Source organism: Cydia strobilella, chromosome Z (assembly GCF_947568885.1).
Source record: "Cydia strobilella chromosome Z, ilCydStro3.1, whole genome shotgun sequence".
NCBI lineage: Eukaryota > Metazoa > Arthropoda > Insecta > Lepidoptera > Tortricidae > Cydia > Cydia strobilella.
In genome coordinates this window covers 16,530,944-16,549,699 of record NC_086068.1, presented here as the reverse complement: position 1 = coordinate 16,549,699, position 18,756 = coordinate 16,530,944, and the positions used below count along the sequence as shown (strand labels likewise).

At 38.7% G+C, this 18,756-nt stretch overlaps 1 protein-coding gene across 2 annotated transcripts in view; it reads left to right on the top strand.

Annotated features, from left to right (window-relative positions):
- LOC134754234 (peptide transporter family 1-like) overlaps nucleotides 1-10,431 on the top strand; it is a 58,727-nt gene extending 48,296 nt beyond the window's left edge. For both annotated transcript variants that reach the window (XM_063690413.1, XM_063690414.1), the window contains exons 7-13: nucleotides 3,429-3,593; nucleotides 4,017-4,142; nucleotides 4,222-4,344; nucleotides 5,232-5,569; nucleotides 8,378-8,600; nucleotides 9,338-9,574; nucleotides 10,202-10,431. In XM_063690413.1, the coding sequence (XP_063546483.1) occupies nucleotides 3,429-3,593; nucleotides 4,017-4,142; nucleotides 4,222-4,344; nucleotides 5,232-5,569; nucleotides 8,378-8,600; nucleotides 9,338-9,574; nucleotides 10,202-10,375 (1,386 nt within the window). In that variant the 3' untranslated portion in view covers nucleotides 10,376-10,431. The remainder of the gene's footprint in view (nucleotides 1-3,428; nucleotides 3,594-4,016; nucleotides 4,143-4,221; nucleotides 4,345-5,231; nucleotides 5,570-8,377; nucleotides 8,601-9,337; nucleotides 9,575-10,201) is intronic.
- The last annotated feature ends 8,325 nt before the right edge of the window (nucleotides 10,432-18,756 follow it).

The following is an 18,756-nucleotide window of genomic DNA, read 5'->3' as shown; positions in this document are numbered from 1 at the left end:
CAGTTGAGGTTCAGGCCTTAATCTGAGTAAGTACGACTCTAAGGTTGCCAGTTTCTATTTAATTCGGATTCTAAATAGGTTTCATTATGAATCGGGCATTTTCTAAGTTATCCAAGTTCCTAAAATGTTAGGTTATTAAAATCTCTAATTCCTAGCACTTCAGATTCTCATTATGCCGAATTCTGAGTAGGACAGAAAATTACATATTAGAATCTTAGTATGTGTAACTCCGAGTACGACCGATTCGATGTTGATCGGATTCTGTTATAAAAACGAATTCAAAAAATTATCCATAAAATATGTACCATTATGCCAAAATAAATACTTATCCATTGAACATTTCCTTCTTACCCTGAGTCGACGGAGCCCCGCTATGCGGGGCTCCTATTTCTCGGCGGTTTGCCCTTCGGGCATCTAAAGCAACCTAACGAACCTAACCTACCTACCTAAGAATGTCCTATAATATTTATTTATTTATTTATTTATTTATTTATTTATTTAGTGTGACGTTATTCATCATTAAAAGATTCTGTTCAATTTCTTAATCGAATCGTTGCTAATCGGATGAGATAAGAAACTGCATTAGTCCTAATCCAACTCGTTACCAATCTGACGTAGTACTGTCATGTCACGGGACCCCTTTATTCGAATCTGTCCTACTCAGAATTTGGTTTAAAGAGAAAGTGACTTCCATATCATAAGTCGTATGTCGAAACTGCTTTATTCAGAAACATACCTATAGCAAATCAGACCTCAACAGAGTCGTACTTACTTAGATTCTGGCCTAAAACCCAATTGCCTTAATACGAATCTGTCCTGGCCCACCTAAAGGCTATGATCCATGGCCGCAGGCCGCATGGTCGCTTTTGTTTTGAGCCTATAGCCCCAAGTCATAAGCAAAATCCAATGATCTTATGTTTGCCGTTCAACTCTACACTCCCATCACACATAAACAATTTTCGGACGATGTATTCGAATGCCAAGTTGATCAGCATTGGCGAAAAAGCGGCTCCTTGTTTCAGACTAGTTCAAATTCGGCTGTTGTTCTCCACGAGCTTTTTACACTCATCCTGCTTACTTTGGTGGCAACAATAATCATTTTTAACAAGTTGTCTGGCACTTTAAAGCACTGCAAAATTAGACAGTGTCTCTCTGACATAATTATGCTGTGGCAAAATAAAAAAATAGAATATGGCTGTTTTGTGGTATACAGGTATAATCCACAGTACTGCAGTTCTAGCAATGAAAGCAATAATAACTATGAAAAAAAAACATGGACTTTGTCTAAAACTAATAATCAGCAACAACGAAATGAAAAATTGCATTCGGGATATTTTTACTCTAGTCTCCGCCTGATAACGCGATCTCAAAGCATCCCATAAGGTATCTCTGAAACTAGCATTTCACCGTTTTATGAGTTCTAGTAGCACCCTTAATAATTCTATAACCCTAGGTGGTATTTTTTCCATAGTTCTGCTGATTTATGCAAAAAAAAATTAAACTTCGCATTATGGCACTCTAGCATCTCCGCCGTTATCAACTCCACGCTTATTTTTTTATTTATTTATTTATTTTATTTATTTATTTAAGAAACAAACAGTCTTCTATAGTTATACATAACACTGGAAATTTTCTTAAAGCTAGACTTACAGTTTACTTAATGAAAATATTTTAACATCATGTTTAATAAAGTTTCTACAGAGTAAAACAGAGCTATTTGTGCAATTTTAGCGCTAGATTTACGAATTATATTACTTGGAATAAATATTTTGGTTTCATTTATAATTATCCGAAATTATCCGAAACATTCGAATATTCGGATAATACAAATTGTCATTGTGTGTCAATGTTGATACCAAAAATGAATTCAGCACCCCCGATTTATACGAAAACGATACCAAACCCGGCCTAGCAGCTTCACTGATGTAGATAATCAAGATAAAAATGAGAGCCCTAAATAAAATTTGTTATCTCAAAAACTATACAAGATATCGAAAAACTGGACTTAATAAAACTTGTAACAAATTAAATCTCTTTTCATTTTGTATAAGTGGCCAAGCCGCTCAGACGCATAGTTTCCGAGATATAATCGAAAAACCGAAAAATGGAACCTTCAAACCCCCCTCTCCCCCCCCAGCACCAGGGTAACGGCCGGGGACTTGATATGTTCACCTAAATAGTCCAAACAGCTACGAAGTCAAAAATTGTGTTCCAAGCATTTCACTCTATACCTTTTTTTGGGCATTCATTTCCTGGCCTAGTAGGTCAGTAAAAGAAAGCAAAAGCCTGCCACATTACGTCTTCATTATTCATTACATCATTACAATGGTGTACAAATTGGTAACTCAGTGTGTGTAGTACTGGGATGTTTTTTCTTGTATAATGATAAAACACTACATCCCGAAATCGTTTACACAATTGGTACCTTGGCCTAGGATAGATTTTAAAAATGTTACATTACATATAAAAACACTGTGTTTGTGCAGATACACGATAGAGTTCAGCGACTTCCAGATCCTGAGGATAAGTTAGGAACGTAAAATATGTAATACACATTTTACATCAATATATTTATTGGTTACTGAGTGGACCCACGGAACACCATAGACGGTGCAGGCAGGGGTTCAGGCAGACCGAAAAGGAGATGGCGGGACGACTTGGACGCATTTTACCCCAAATGGTGGGAAAATGCCGATGACGGGGTCGAGTGGAAAAAACGAGGGGAGGCCTTTGCCCAGCAGTGGGACACCAAAGTAGGCTAATAAAAAAAATATTTATTGGAGAAGGTCGGAGGGACCAGAAGGAGGTCCGGGCCTTTGTGGGTCCGTTAATGGAATAAACGCTTGACGGCGCTAAGGGCCGAGCGCGGAATATATAATAAATATTGCGCGGAATAAAACTTGTAACAAATTAAATCTCATTTTATTTTGTATAAGTGGTCAAGTCGCTCAGACGCATAGTTTCCGAGATATAATCGAAAAACCGAAAAATTGAACCTTCAAACCCCCCTCTTCCCCCAGCACCAGGGTTACGGTCGTGGACTTTTGATATGTTCATCTCCTAACTAGTCAAAACAAAGCTATGAAGTCAAAAATTGTGTCCCTCTATACCTTCTTATTGCTTGGCCTATACGCGCAATATTGTAAGTATGTACTTACATACTACTTACCTACTAATATTTTTAACTAGAAGCTTATCTCAAGTTTAAATGTGACGTTCCACAAGTAAAGGTACCTTATGGCGGTCGGCGCTTACGTTGCATAGCACCGGATTAGTATAGGAGCGTCGTTAAGAATGGTGTAAGCGCCGAGCGCCATAAGGTACTTTTACCCGTGGAATGTCACAAATTCCGTGTAACCATAATGAGGGTAATTACATGCCTGGCAGGAAGTGTGAAACATATAATTACGTATACTGTATAATTGTAGCACGGCATCGTAAAGTGTACAAAGAGCAAACAAAAGCGTGAGCACTGGCTGGACCACGCGCAAGAGAAGTACGGGCCGGGGCTGGTGGAGGACATCAAGGGGCTGTTGCGTGTGCTGGTGCTCTTCACGCCCGTGCCCATCTTCTGGGCCTTGTTCGACCAGCAGGTGATAACACCCAATTATTTTTACTGCCAACAAACTATTTTAGGTACCTACTCATATTACTATGATATGTTTTATGTTATTAAAATTTGACTTAACAAATGAATTCCGTCTTTATAAATTAAAACATTTTTGATGCTAAAATAAGAGTTTGCTGATTTGATAATATGAACGGCATTTGATGACAATGAGATTTTATGCAATGACCGTATTTTGGCTTACGTTTTATTACTCTACGAGTATCTGTATTTACAAATACTCACGAGGTGCATGGTGGATTGGTAAGGTGTAACTAGAATTATTATTATTTTTATTGAATACTGTCGATACTATGCCTTCCACAAAATTAATATACAGGTTATTGTAAAAGCTCGATCTAACCAAATTAAGATAAGTCATCTAATGTAACCTGATTGCGTTCTACAGGGGTCAAGGTGGACGTTCCAAGCTGACAGAATGCGACAAGACATCGGCAAGTGGCAGCTCAAGGCCGACCAAATGCAAGTGCTAAACCCCTTGCTTATACTTATCTTCATCCCAATCTTCCAAGTTGTAAGCATTCTTTCCTATTGTAACCAGAAGAGTATGTAAACAGTTCGTAATATTATTAATTCTTAACTACTTCTTTTAGGCAATATACCCTTTCATGACGTGGTGCAAACTCATAAGTAAACCCCTTCACAAAATGATATGGGGAGGACTTTTAGCAGCTGGAGCCTTCGTCATCTCCGGTATTGTGGAGTTGAGCCTTCTGGTTGGTATATTTATCGAACGAGCGAGCAAAGCGAAGCGAAGTTTTTACATTTAACTTCGAACCCAAGGCTGACCAGGGGCATCCCGGCATTTCGATGTTCTTAAACTGAACTATTAGAGGATATTTTGTGGGGCAATAAAATAAACATAGAGGTATTTGACATTTAACAAGAAAGATTACGGCTTACCAGGGAATATTACGCGAAAACTCTGCGTAGGGGCGCCAGGGCGCCACTACCACAATTTGAGGGTCTATCTTGAAACAAGAAAATTTCTTTATCTAACATCTCTGTCACTCTTGCATATTCGAGCGATAAAGAGGCAGATAGCTAATTTTCGGATTTGCGTTTCCCGGTAGGTCCTCTGTAAGCAAACCGCCTTGATGCATCAATGTCATATTTTATTATCTCTGAAAACTTGTCAAAAACCTGTTAAAGGTACAGTATGTATAAGTTACTCTATGGTTTACTAAACAGGCTAGTCCTGCACCGGTGGCAGAACATTGTAGTAATATACCCTATACTTGTACGCGGGTTTCGATCCATTGCCGACTAATGGGGCGAACTACTAGTTAGTAGGTATCTAGTTAATAAATCATATAGATATTTTCATTACGATCTGGGGGCCGATTTTTGAATTACGAGCGCTCGATTATTGTGGCTCCCTTCAATACTATCTCCACTATTAGGCATAATTTAAATTCTACTAACAGAATTGAAAACGAGTGGTCATACCACTCGATTCTCAATTTCTATTGCTCGTATTTCAAAAATAGCATTTCACCGTTTTCCACAGATTTTCGAGTGACGAAATCGAGCGTTCGAAATTCAAAAATCGGCCCCCTGCATTTTAATAAATATTTATCATAAAAATAAAATTTGTTTGCAGCCAACATATGGTACACCTGTAGCAGCTGGACTGGCACAATTAAGAGTGTACAACGGATTCAACTGTAATTTTACACTAAGTGTCTTCCACGAAAACAACTTAGGAGAATTCCATGTCCCACCACTATCTGTATATGAAAAATTGGATATTGCGACGGATAATTTCATAGACCTCCCTTATTCGTTGCAAGGAAATGCTAATACAGAGTGTGCTGGTGTAAATTACAATGGGACATTTAGTTTAAAACAAAAAACCGCTAAGTCCTTCTTTGTTAGTAATGAAGGCGTCTACAATTTTACGGACGACAATGAAAAAGTAATTGGTGGAGTCGGTGTAAGGTAAAGTTATACATTTTTATTTTTATTATCTACGTCATTTAGCTGTAGGTACAGTCAAGTGTAAAATTATGGATGCACTCACCATACTCAAAAATATGTCCCATAGCTCTTATGTCAGCGAAAACTATGGGACATATTTTTAAGTAAGTTTTATGCACCCATATTTTTACACTTGACTGTACCTACAATGTCAAAAACTAACTGTCACATTCTTATATACAAATTTACAACTCGTCGTGTTTTGTCGTATCGCAAACCTCACTTCTGTAGTGATTCTCGTAAATTTCATCCCAAAATGTGCATGCTTTTTTGTCAGACCAAGGATGCACTAATTTGCTTTCTTTGCCGATTAGCATTAAACTATCGTCTTCTAAAGTAATTGCTGGCCAATGGTACCTCGACGCAAGTAGTGCAGGTGTGGGCTCCCCAAATTTTGCAAAATTGGCCCACCATTCTGCTAATTGTCTTATCATAATTTTGTTATTGTCACCAGTGCTATTTCTCAAACTCACGTAATTATCCCACATAGGCTCACATTTGAGCAAATAACATATTTCATCTCCGCTCGCTGCACCTTTTATCGGGATATTGGCTCCAGCTAGAGCAGTACTTTTAACCGCATTCAATTTTCCGACAAAGTTAAACTTATACATGAACACCTTGTTTGAGTGAAACTTCAAAGAGGCTTTTATAAACTTGAATATAGGATATTTATAAAGATCTGAAGTATAACTCACAAAATCATTAACTGACTTTTCTGATATACCCTCCCTGAAATATTTGCTCTTGATCTTATTTGCTACTAGTTTATATACTGCTGATGTATAATTATGACGGCACCCATCAGAAAAAGGTACCATAAATTTGAAGATACTGGAAAACATTTTCAAATACTCAGGGTTGTGTATAAACGGTATTATTTCTGAAATACTCTCTTGGCTATTGTACCCTACAATCATAGGTTTACTGAGCTTGAGATATGGTGTACGCCGAAAAAAATCGTCCGGAAGCATCGTTATCAAAGATTTGTTTGATTTCCTCTCTATACTAGGTGAGAATGGGACCAAAGGTCTCTGATAATTAATAACATCAATAGCGTTGTAAATCTTCTGTGATGCTGAAATAATTTTCTGCGTGGAGGCACTTAATAGCTTCTTAACATCATGTTTAAGTAGCTCCTTGGATAGTCTATCAAGTTCTAAATCTCTTTCACGTGAAACAAGTGAAGCAGAAAATAATGCCCCGCTCTGAAGAATCATCTTTGAAAAGAGATTACGTGCCTTTGTCATCAATAACCAAGACAGGAAGGTAGCTGCCGATCCGCTGCCCATGACTGTCACTCTCTTGCTGTCACCAGCGAAGCTCCTTATATTTTTCTTTATCCACTTTAAAGCCATCACTATATCTTTAAGCCCCATGTTAGCATGTGTATCAGTTTCGTTGATTTTAAGGAATCCGAAAGGCCCTATTCTATGTGTGACGGTTACAAATAAAACATCATTGTTTATAAGGAAGTCAGCGCCGTGTAAATGACTGAAACTCGACCCAAATGCATAACCATGAATCCACACGATCACCGGCTTCAGTGGATCTGTATCAGTTCTTAGTATTTGTGGTGTGAATATGTTCATATAGAGACAGTCTTCGTTGCCGTACTGGGCGTGCTTGTGAACGATATGTGGCTGCGCGCAAGCACCGTGGAACTCCAGGGTTGCGTCCCAAAAACCTATCCATTTCTTCGGAGCCACGGGGTCTTTAAATCTCAATTTTCTAATTGGAGGCTGAGCGTAAGGAACTTTGTAAAAGGCATAGAAACGTTTCCCTTCGAAAACTGTGGATACTTCAACACCGACTAATTTTCCTTGTTTTACATTTACCCAAATTTCGCGAGACATAGCTTTTGAAAACAGCGAAAGTAATAAAAAATACCACCTTCCGCGCATTACTCACTTTTGTTTTAGTACTCGTATGTTTTGTAACAATTGTGTCCGATTTTATCGCGAGTTCTAAATTAAAATCACTCACGTGTCAAATGTTTTGATTAGGAGTTAGAACTATGCGAAGTGAGAAACAAGTGGAAATTCTGTGTATTTAATACTTATTTCTAATAACGATATGTATGTCTTATGTATCTAGATCGCCATATAATTATAGCAGAATTACTCCAACAACCAATTACTCCAAAAAACGATGGATGGATTGTGTTAAAGAGGATATGAGAAAGAAAGGAGTGAGTGCTGAGCTGACGAAAGATAGAGGAGAATGGAAGAGAAAAACATGTTGTGCCGACCCCTAAATAACGTGGGATAAGGGCAGGAAGAAGAGAGAATTACTCCAACTTTGTACTACAAGTACCTTTTTTAAGACGACTGATCTTTTGTCAAAACTGGATTTCTGGGGCTTGTGTATAGGGTTTGAGAAACCTCGATCTAGAGAAGACAAATGTCAGTGTTACTCTTTTTAACCATGAGTTTTACAGGGCCTTTAACGATGTCGAGTTGACGAGCTCAAACGCAGTGCATTTCGCTCACACCAATGTCAGTACGAGGGAGATGCATCGTGAGTTAGTTTAGTCGCAGTCGCTAGCAAATATGTCAGTGTCAAACTCGTAGTAAGGATTAAGGATACTGGTTCCGATCCCAATGGGGATGAATGATAATATTAAGTAATGTTCTTAATTCCAAGTTATTATCTATGCTATTACAGAGTAAATAAAACAAATTCTCATTTAATTGTTTTTTTCCCCAACGTATAAAGTTCTACTCCTTTTATAAGTCCATAAATATATACAGTAATGTCCTTTTTCAGATTTTTATCGAATATTAGAGGTATCGCTGAAATATCAATTATAGACGTAAAGAAAAACAAAACATTGTTAAGTCTAAAAAGTAGTGATAAGGATAAGAAAATAATAAAGAGAGGCTCAGAATACGACGTGGTCGTGGCCGGCCAGACCGTGCTGACTGACTACTCATTCGAAACTGGAGGCGTGTACACAATCAATGTGTATGAAGATTCAAATGGAACTTATGTACGTATGAAAATGCAAATCATGTATTACTAATAAAATAATTGTTTTTTTAAATAAATGATTGTTTACATTTAATTATAAATCACGCTGCACACATTTTAGCATACTCAACAAAAAAATTTTTGTTAGTTATAGCAAGTAGGCGGTTCGGTTGCCATAAAGAGTAGGTAACTGATGATTCATGATTATTTAGGAAACTGAGTCACACCTCTAATAATGCCATCAACGTGACTGCACACATGCATTAACTTACCAGCAATTCCATATAAACACCGCGTTCCAATCCGTATAAAGCTTAAGCTCCTTAAACGGTGCAAGCACTCGCATGCGATTTTCGTATCAAATTGCGGTTTTGATTGATGGACTGAACTAAATAATTGTACTTCAGGTGTCTATGGCTACTCTACACTATCGGCGATGATAGACGATGACTGGCGGGCACGATAGTATAGAGGGCATACTCGGCACTCTCGGCAGCCCCCGCCAGTCATCGTCTATCATCGCCAATGATCGCCTGCGACCCGTGAGTTGTCGGTTTTTTGGGCACGCATCAAAGGGAATCGCCGGGTGGTTGCGTTGTACAGGCGATCATGTGGATGCTTGCACGATGATCTTGCCGATGATAGAGGATGATACTATCAACGGTCATCGCCTATAATGTAGAGAAGGCATAATGAAAATAGCATGCGCATGTACGTACAGTACCTACTTACTATTACTACTATACGTTTTTTCAGGTTGCGCATGGCGTGATGATCACGCCGCCAAACAGCGTGCACATCCTGTGGCTGATTCCGCAGTACGTGGTGATCACGATGGCCGAGGTGATGTTCTCGGTGACGGGACTGGAGTTCTCGTTCACCCAGGCGCCGGCCAGCATGAAGTCCGTGCTGCAAGCCGTGTGGCTGCTCACCGTCGCCATCGGCAACTTGATCGTGGTGCTCATTGTTGAGGGAAAATTCTTGGACGCTCAGGTATTTGAGATGTCGATGCTTAGGAATCCTAGGGTAAAGGGTTTGTGTTTGTGTGGCTTTGAAAGATATTACTAGAAAAAAATACACCAATCCGGCTCCGGGCCAGGATAGGTCGCGCACGATTTCGGACAGAAATTTGTTATAGCTCTCTCAAACAATGGAGCCGCTAGAAGGTGTAACCTGTTTAACGTAGTCGATTCGATGGAGTCGGAGAAAGTCAAAATAACGACACACCCAATGACAAAATCGTTACGACATCTTTGAATTTATGTATTTTAATATTGTTGGATTCTGCAGTTATTTCATTGAGGGAAGCAACAAAATGAACTCACTACTTCCAAATTCTGTTAACAGTTCCAATTTAACCAGGCTATAGTCGATAGTAATTATTATTGTCATTACCGGGTCTAACGCGATTAAAATTTCACCCTCCCATAGAAAAGGGAACAGCCAAAATGTATGGATCAGTCAAATTGTTTTTCGCGATTTCGGGGTTGGTCCCATAGTAAAAGTTGCTCAGTATAATCCCAAAACCTCCCTGGCAACGGTAATGCACTTATTTTTTGGCCACCCTGTATATGTATTTATGTGTTTTTTTTTTATTTCCCTAATATCGTTTGTTTATAGTGGAAGGAGTTCTTCCTATTCGCGGGGCTGATGGTGCTGGACATCCTCATCTTCATGGCGATGGCGTTCCGCTACCGGTACGTGAAGCTCCGGTCCAGCTCCGAGAACCTGGCTGTCGAGGAAATCAAGATGCCTCCCAAAACAGACTCGAACAAAGACAATAAACAAAACTGACATAATTGTTGCAAAGATAACCTGAATATATTATTATATAAATGTTTTGTTAACAATTTCATCGTTTGATTTGTCTCCTACCGGCCCTATCGATCTTGTCGAAGAAACAAAAACATTCGAACATGAATTTCATAGGCAAATGCGCATATTTTATTTTCAACTTCCTAATTCAGCTGGAATTTAGCTGGAAGAAATCCCTTATAGGGATAAGCTCGCCTTTGTACCTAAATTTATATGAATTTCATGTTAACAATTTTTGTTTTGTACAATAAAGTGATTTACTACTACTACTACTAATTCAACAAAACTTCAGCTATGTTATTTTGTAATTAGTCTCAGTTATAATATGACCCTTCCGGCCGAGTAATGGTGGGTCTTTAAAAATTACATTGATATGCCATTTTGGTAGGCATAGGCATTTTGTTGGGCCTCTGTTTACCTACAGAGGCTTAACAAAATGCCTACCAAAATGCTACTAGGGCAATTATGTCCGCTTAGTGCAGCACAATATAATGGTCCGCTAAGTGCAGCTCAAAATATAATGGTCCGCTAAGTGCAACCCAAAACATAATAGTCGGCAAAGTGCAGCCCAAAATATAATGGTCCGCTAAGTGCAGCCCAAAATATAATGGTCCGCTAAGTGCAGCCCAATAGTAGATTGTGTCACAAGGGAGCAAAATGACATATTTACGGCGAGGGCGTACAATTGAATCCTAAACGAAGCGAAGGATTATAGAATCCTAAGCGTAGCGAGGGTTTTAACTTTTTAACATAGAATCCTGAGCGTAGTGAGGGTTTCTAGTGTTAAAGCCCAAGGTGAAAATAATTTTGCTACCATGTGACACATACTGCTTTTCACATCACCTATGAGGAAATTACATACATATATTAGGTTTCAAAACATTATTATTTTAAGGAAAGATCGATACGGACAAAGTGCCAAAAATATGTATACACGACCTAAGTATAGGTACATACTTCTGGCACTTTGTCCGTATCGATATTTTCAGACGTGACTGTACTGACAAATTAAAAGTACCTACAGCTCATAATTATGTACCTAATATCTTTTCAAAGACAGCAGCAAACACCTAAAATGATACAATGAAAATCAAGTACATTATTTTTGTAGATTTTTCTGGTAACAAATTAGCTCTTAGCCCTTTGAACCAAATCTTCGGAAGAACACTATGAAACTGATATCACATATATTTATTATTATAAAGTTATTGATTTAAACTAAGTATTTACAAGTTTATACACAATACAGAACCGCATAATTATGCGTTGTGATATATGTATTTGTACAAAACTTTTAAATATAGTAAACTTTTTAAATTGCATAGACAAGTATGGCTGCGTTTAAGGAGACCTAAAATGTCAAAATAAAAATTAAATTATTAAACTAATGTTTTTTTTTAAGTTTCTTTGTAAATATTACGCTAATTAATTAATTTACTTAATTTAAATATCCTATTAATTAATTTAAAATATGCTAATTACATTTGTTGTTTACAATTACAACAAAATTTTATTTGTTATAAAAATTGTATGCACGTAATCAATTATAAAGAAATTGTAATCGATTATATGCATACTAATTTCACATGTGTTTGTGTCAATATTTCATACTGGCAACAAAATGTCCTTGAACAGAAAAGTGCCACTTTGATCCCTCCTAGCAGGGAAGAAAAATCCAGATTCTGAAAAGGTGATGTGAAAAATATAATGGTCCGCTAAGTGCAGCCCAAAATACTTACAGACACCGGAGCTCGGCCCTGTGGTGTGAAAACGTTATTTTCAGGGAACGAATTTTGTTTGCACTAGACTTCTAATCTACTATTTACTAATATTGTTTGATAATTATAATGCTAATACCTCCCCGTACCCCCCAACCTCCTCCATCTCCCCCTCCTCTAGTATATCCGTATCTAAATAGGTCGGTATTTTATGAAATTATATTCGTAGTTTGTCCAACATGCAACTTACGGACTTTAGCACAAGTAAAGTAAAATACAGACAAATAAAATAAACTGTGCTCTTCAGAAGCGGAACGTGTCTCGTTAAATGGCGTGAACACATTATACAATTGGTTTTGGGTAATTTGTGTGTTGTTCCCATCGAAACGAGGGGCGAGGGCCGCGACCCCCGTTCGCGAGGATAAACTGGATCGCACGGAGCTGCTCAAACTATGCCTGACAAGTCTTAATTATTTGCAATTTATTTCACTGCTCTTAAGTCTTACAGAATTACAATAGTGTTATTTAACAACGTAAACAAATATGGACTAAATTACATATCTTATACATATATAGCATAGCGTAATTTAATAAACGGATACCTGTTGTTGTTGAAATGTATAGCTATTTAAGTATGTTATTGTCCTCAGGGGGACACCATTTTTTTCTTTCGGAGCGATTATTTCCAAAAATATTTACTATGTAAAAAATGATTGTTATAAGGTTATAACCCCTATTCGTTTTGAAAGACCTATCCAACGATACCCCACACTATAAAGCGAAAAATAATTACACCCCCATTTTACGTAGGGTTAATTTTATTGTACGACTGTCGGATTTATTGATTTATATAACTATGCCAAATTGAAGCTTTCTAGCACTAACGATCACGGAGCAAAGCCTCGGACGGAGAGACAGACAGACAGACGGACATAGCGAAATTATAAGGGTCTACGGAACCCTAAAAAGCACACTTGCAAACCTCCTGGGATTACGCAAACTCGGATTACACGCACTTAGGACCAAATGAAGATAATTATTTAAAATGATTTCGAGTTTGCTAGGAATTAATTTTTCGAAAAAATCGAATTTGATCGGCCTATAATAACAACCAATAAATAAATAATCGGATAGAAAAAAATGCATTTGTTACGTTCCGTTTTCCCATAGCTACTGTTTGAGAACCAGTGTCATCAATTGAAATGAAAGGGCCTGCAGACGACTAGTTGATAATTGCGTATAATAAATGCTCAAAAACAACAAACAGACAAATACGGGTTGGGGTCGTATTCTTTAAGCGGGTCGTGATAGACAGGCATTTAGATACGTACACATACATAACCATACACCGATTTGTGACCTAGCTTATCCTGTAGTGAAAGTAAATTGAGAGCTATCAAGTGTATTCTATTACGCCCGCATTGCACTATTGAATTCTTACAATTTTTTTATACCTCTCGCCCGCTGATGCTTATGGTAAGCGGTCACTGTAGCCTATGGACGCCTGCATTTCCATGGGTATTACATGAGTATTGCCGACCCTTTAAAAACTTGTACACTCCTTTTTTGAAGAACCTGTAGTCGTTTGAGAAAACCTCATTGATTATTCATATCGTGGCACGACCGAACGTACAAAAACAGGTAACAGAGATTGGCGAGATGTCTATGTAATTTTGTAAACTGGGCATTGAGGTCACAACACACGTATAGGTCACAGCCATATTTGTATCTTTAGAAGAATTTCAATTTAACAAAATTAAAAGGTTTATGAGAGAAGTTCAACATCCTCAAAATAACAAGCGCGCAGAGAACTGCCTTGTTATTATTTCGAATGCGTACAAGTATATTCTATTCTGCGAAACGCACCGCCACTTTAATGACAGTGTTTGAATGTAGTTCACGACACGGATTAATTAATTGTAGTTAGAAAAAGTTTTTGCAAAGGAGTCGGTACATGTTCCGGGCACTTGGGCAGCCAGCGCGGCGCGTGGCGGGCGCGCGGCCGCCGCGCGCCGTCCCACGTGCGCTCTCAGAGGATAATCCCACCAGACCATATGCAGACAAATAAATAAATTAACCAAATCCAACCGTAGAAGTTAAAACGCGGTTAGAAATGTTGGTTTAAGACTTTTTAAATTAAATTAAGACCCATGTGAAAGTTGACTGGGGAAATTTAAATCCAAAAGAGATGTCAATCAAAGTCGGGATGTGGTGTATAATTATCTAAAGCAGTGGTTCCCAAAGTTGACTGGACTCCGACCCACGTAACAAAAACTGCTAAATTCGGGACCCACCCTTTTGGCCGTCTTAAATACTCGATCGGTTGGCATGTAAACGAAATGTCCACTCAAAACCAAAAGTCGCTCGCGACCCACCATTCGGCCGCGCCATTAGTTTGGGAAATGCTGATCTAAAGAGTTGGAGGCTAGCCGCTTATTTAAATTGTAAACTCAACTTTGCAAAAGCTTATAAATATGGTGAAATGCAGACTTTTTGGTAGTCATTCTTGGAGTTTTGTATGGGTCAACTAGCGGGCGATTTTGAGATTGGTCCCCTAGTAAAAGTCATTTGGAGTAGGTAAACTCAATATTCAATCGTATACATTCCGACGTATCCTTTGTATTTTTCGTACCGTAGGACTGCATGTAGGGTAAGTACCTACCTACCTTGGGACCGCCACTGTAAAACTGCCTAGGGTATCTCTGTATAGCTGACATTTTAAAAGGTGATTTTTTCGGCTTAAACCTCAATATGAAATAAATACCTATAATAACCGTTCTTATTATAATTAGGGTGGTAAAATTTATTCTTCACTTCTCAAGCTCGTAAAGTTCGACTAAGTCGTGCGACACCGACATAAAGTTGCTTATTACCTTCTAGAGCATAAAGTAAAATCATCTATTACGACCCTTATTGACTTAGCAATAAAGTCCAAAATCTGCCATACAAACTGCCAGCCCTGCCGGGGCGCCCCCGCCCGGCGTGCCCCGCGCCCCCGACACAACCGAGTACAATTTACTTTAGTCTTGAATAAATACGGTAAAATAACCTAAAATATTGAATATTTTTGTATATTTTACTCACACTCGAAGTGAAAAGCAGTGTATAACTCAGGCATAAATGTCCATTTTTATCCTCGACTATATTAGTTCGAGCGCAGCGAGGACCAAAATTGCCTCGGATGAAAATGGATCGCTTTATGCCCTTGTTGTACAATCGACTATTTAAACGGGCTTGTTCTTTTCACACGTCACGGATTTAACCGGTAGCTAACCGCGCTACATACATATACCAATGCCTTTTGTTTTACAGGTGAGGGTTCAAGCCGAAAAAATACCTCACATCAACTATAGGTACCTATGTAGGTACCTTATCTTTACCCAACCCACTGGTTGCCTGCCTTTTGTTTTACAGGTGAGGGTTCAAGCCGAAAAAATACCTCACATCAACTATAGGTTAACTAACCTATACTAACTAACTACTAACTAACCTAACCTAACCTAACCCAACCAGTGAACCGGTGGCGGTTCAAAGGTAGTATGTACGTAAACTGTGTTACGTTACACCAGTTACTGTGTGTTAGTCCCGTAGTGCAGTGTGTATAATAATGAGTAAACTTTCAATGTGTTTGGGTTAGCGTTCTTCATTACTATTCCAAATTTTTAAATCGATAGCTTAAGTAGTTCTCGAGATATTTAGCAATGTGACAGACAGACGGACTGACAGAGTCTCAACATAAGGGTTCCTTTTGTACCTTTTTGGTACAGAACCCTAAAAACGGAATTGCCTCCTAATCCCTAAAGATGCTTCAAGTCCGAGTATAGGTAGATATCCCCAGGATTGATAAAATCAAAAGAACTACCCGCGTCCTGTGGTTGGCATTCGACAAAGCAATTGAAAGGGTCGCGTCACTCGTGAACACAGTTGTGCACACATGCGTTCAACGAGGCACTCGGCTTGTATCACACAACTCAGCCGACAAGAGATCTCACGCGAAAACTATCAAACATATTCGTGCGGGGCGTGGTCGCGCGTGCCGGCGCGTGGCTCGCGCGCACCCGCGACAAATCAATTACCAGCCTGACTCGGGCACAGCTTCCAAAATTACCTACAAATTACATCTCTCGCCGAAATTGCCTGATAATTAATAGGTGCAGCGTGTTTGGGCCCCATTTATCACATGAAAAAAGTTAAGTAGGTGTATCTCAAAATGTACTTTGCCATTGGAGGTCAACTTTTTATTTATTTTGACTAAAGTACAATATATCTCCACTATCACGCAAACACAAATTGTTTTTTTTCTTAAATGATAATGAAACTTTCTCTGAAACAAAATTTTAGGGTTCTGTAAATACAATCACTTTCTAGCCCGACTGTCAAGACTGTCGACTCGTAGTTCTCAAAAACGCGTGAAGGTATCGAGTTAAAATTAATTATCAAATTATCAAATCTGCTGCTCGTAACTTCACAACCACAACCAAGCATATCACAAGTAAAAGGAAGCTTCGAAAATCTTAAGTAAACTATGGGTAGGTAATAATAATCCGTACTTCCATACTAATCCATACTATATATACTATATTATACTATATAGTACGAGTATATACTATAATACCTCTCCCTTGCGTGCCTTGTGTTCGGGACATCGACTTAATACCGACATAGGGTAGTTTTTATCCCAGAAATCATCCTTTAAGGGGGTGAAAAGGTGGGGTGGAAGATTGTATAGGGAATCGATAAAAAGCAGATTGGGTAAGAAATAAGCTACGCCAACTACTAACTCCACGCAGACGAAGTCGCGGGCAAAAGCTAGTAACTTATTATCCATAAGTACTAATATTATAAATGCGAAAGTGTGTCTGTCTGTCCGCGGTCCGATTTAGTTGAAATTTGGTATAGAGATAGTTTGAGTCCCGGGGAAGGACATAGGATAGTTTTTATCCCAGAAGTCATCCTTTAAGAGAGTGAAAAGGGGGATGGAATTTTGTATGTGGAATCGATAAAAAGCAGATTGTGTAAAAAAATAAGCTACGCAAATTACTAACTCCACGCAGATTAAGTCGCGGTCAAAAGCTAGTAACTTATAATCCATACTAATATTATAAATGCGAAAGGGTCTCTGTCTATCTGTTTGTTACCTCTTTACGCTTAAATCGCTGAACCGATTTAGTTGAAATTTGGTATAGAGATAGTTTGAATCCCGGGAAAGGACATAGGATAGTTTTTATCCTAGAAGTCATCCTTTAAGGGGGTGAAAAGGGGGATGGAAGTTTGTATGGGGAATCGATAAATAGCAGATTGGATAACAAACAAGCTACCCAAATACTAACTCCACGCAGACGAAGTCGCGTGCAAAACCTAGTATTATATGGGCATTTTCACTCAAAAGTGTACCATTTTTTTTTTCGAAAGTCCATCATCTTCTGGGTTATTTCTACTGAGAATCACGAGGACTATCGATTTAAAAAAGAAAAAAATATGTTCCAAAAAAATTACAGTTCTGTAACGCGTTTTCACATACATTTTGTATGGACTGTTACAAAACTGACACCCAAAATTTTTATTAAAAACTGGGGACACTTTTTTTCTTTGTCTCATTTAATATCTAGTACCTACTCGTGATTCTAAATAACCCAAAAGTTGATGGTTTTTCGAAAAAAGTTAATGGTACAATTTTTTCTGAAAACCCCCATAAAATACACACCAGAGCCGCTCACACCGGTGTTGCCTTTGAGCCATCCTAGATGTCGCTTTTTGTGGGGGCCCATCTTGTGAGGGCGAGTCACCGTCTGCCGGAAATAAAATTGCATAGGTTTTATTAGGCAGGCGTCGGTTTTTATCCCTTAGCTCAGTACTTAGTCCATTGCTTTCACCCAATAACCTAGTTCATTTTAGATTCCATCAACTCTCAATAGTCCTTAGGTACACCCTGGCGGGTGCTGCTTCTGCGTGTGTCCCATGACACGGGCAAGGGCAGCATCCGCTCGGTGTACCCCTAACATCTCATGAAAGTGTCAAAAGGGCCTCTCTACATATTGGCTTCGGCTCCGCGCACGCCTCCCAATGGTCCCGAACACCATTGTTCCGTGATGGGAATTAAAGACATACAGTAATAACTTCACTAGTGTAACCTAGTCATGCGGAACCCTCGATACGTGTTTTTAAAGATGGCTACACAAAAAGTTAATTAGATTCGAAGTATAAGTTAAGAACCTTGCTTAAAAACATGTGACATACAATATACCTAACCACAATTTTCGTGCTTCCAAAAACTCTTTGGTTTTTGTTTTGGCAATTAAACTAGCAACCAGAAATTAGGCTCTACTATCCTAAAATTTCGGGTAGTTAAAGGACAGTACATGAAGGGATTTACTTTAGCTTCCTAGCATAACTCGTTGTAAAAATGTAAAAAGTGGATAATATTATTGAATAAGATGCATCATGGAGAGACCGGCTTGTGCACACAGTTTAGATCAGTAATATGTTGCCGTAGCATACATACATTATCCTAACCTAACAGAGAAATCTGCATCACTGAAGTGGAAGGCTCCTCGAGTGTGGTTTACGGGAACTGTCAGGAGCACGCCTGCGCCCTCCAATGGGAGGTTATGCTGAGCATCGATCAGACGGACCCCTCCCATA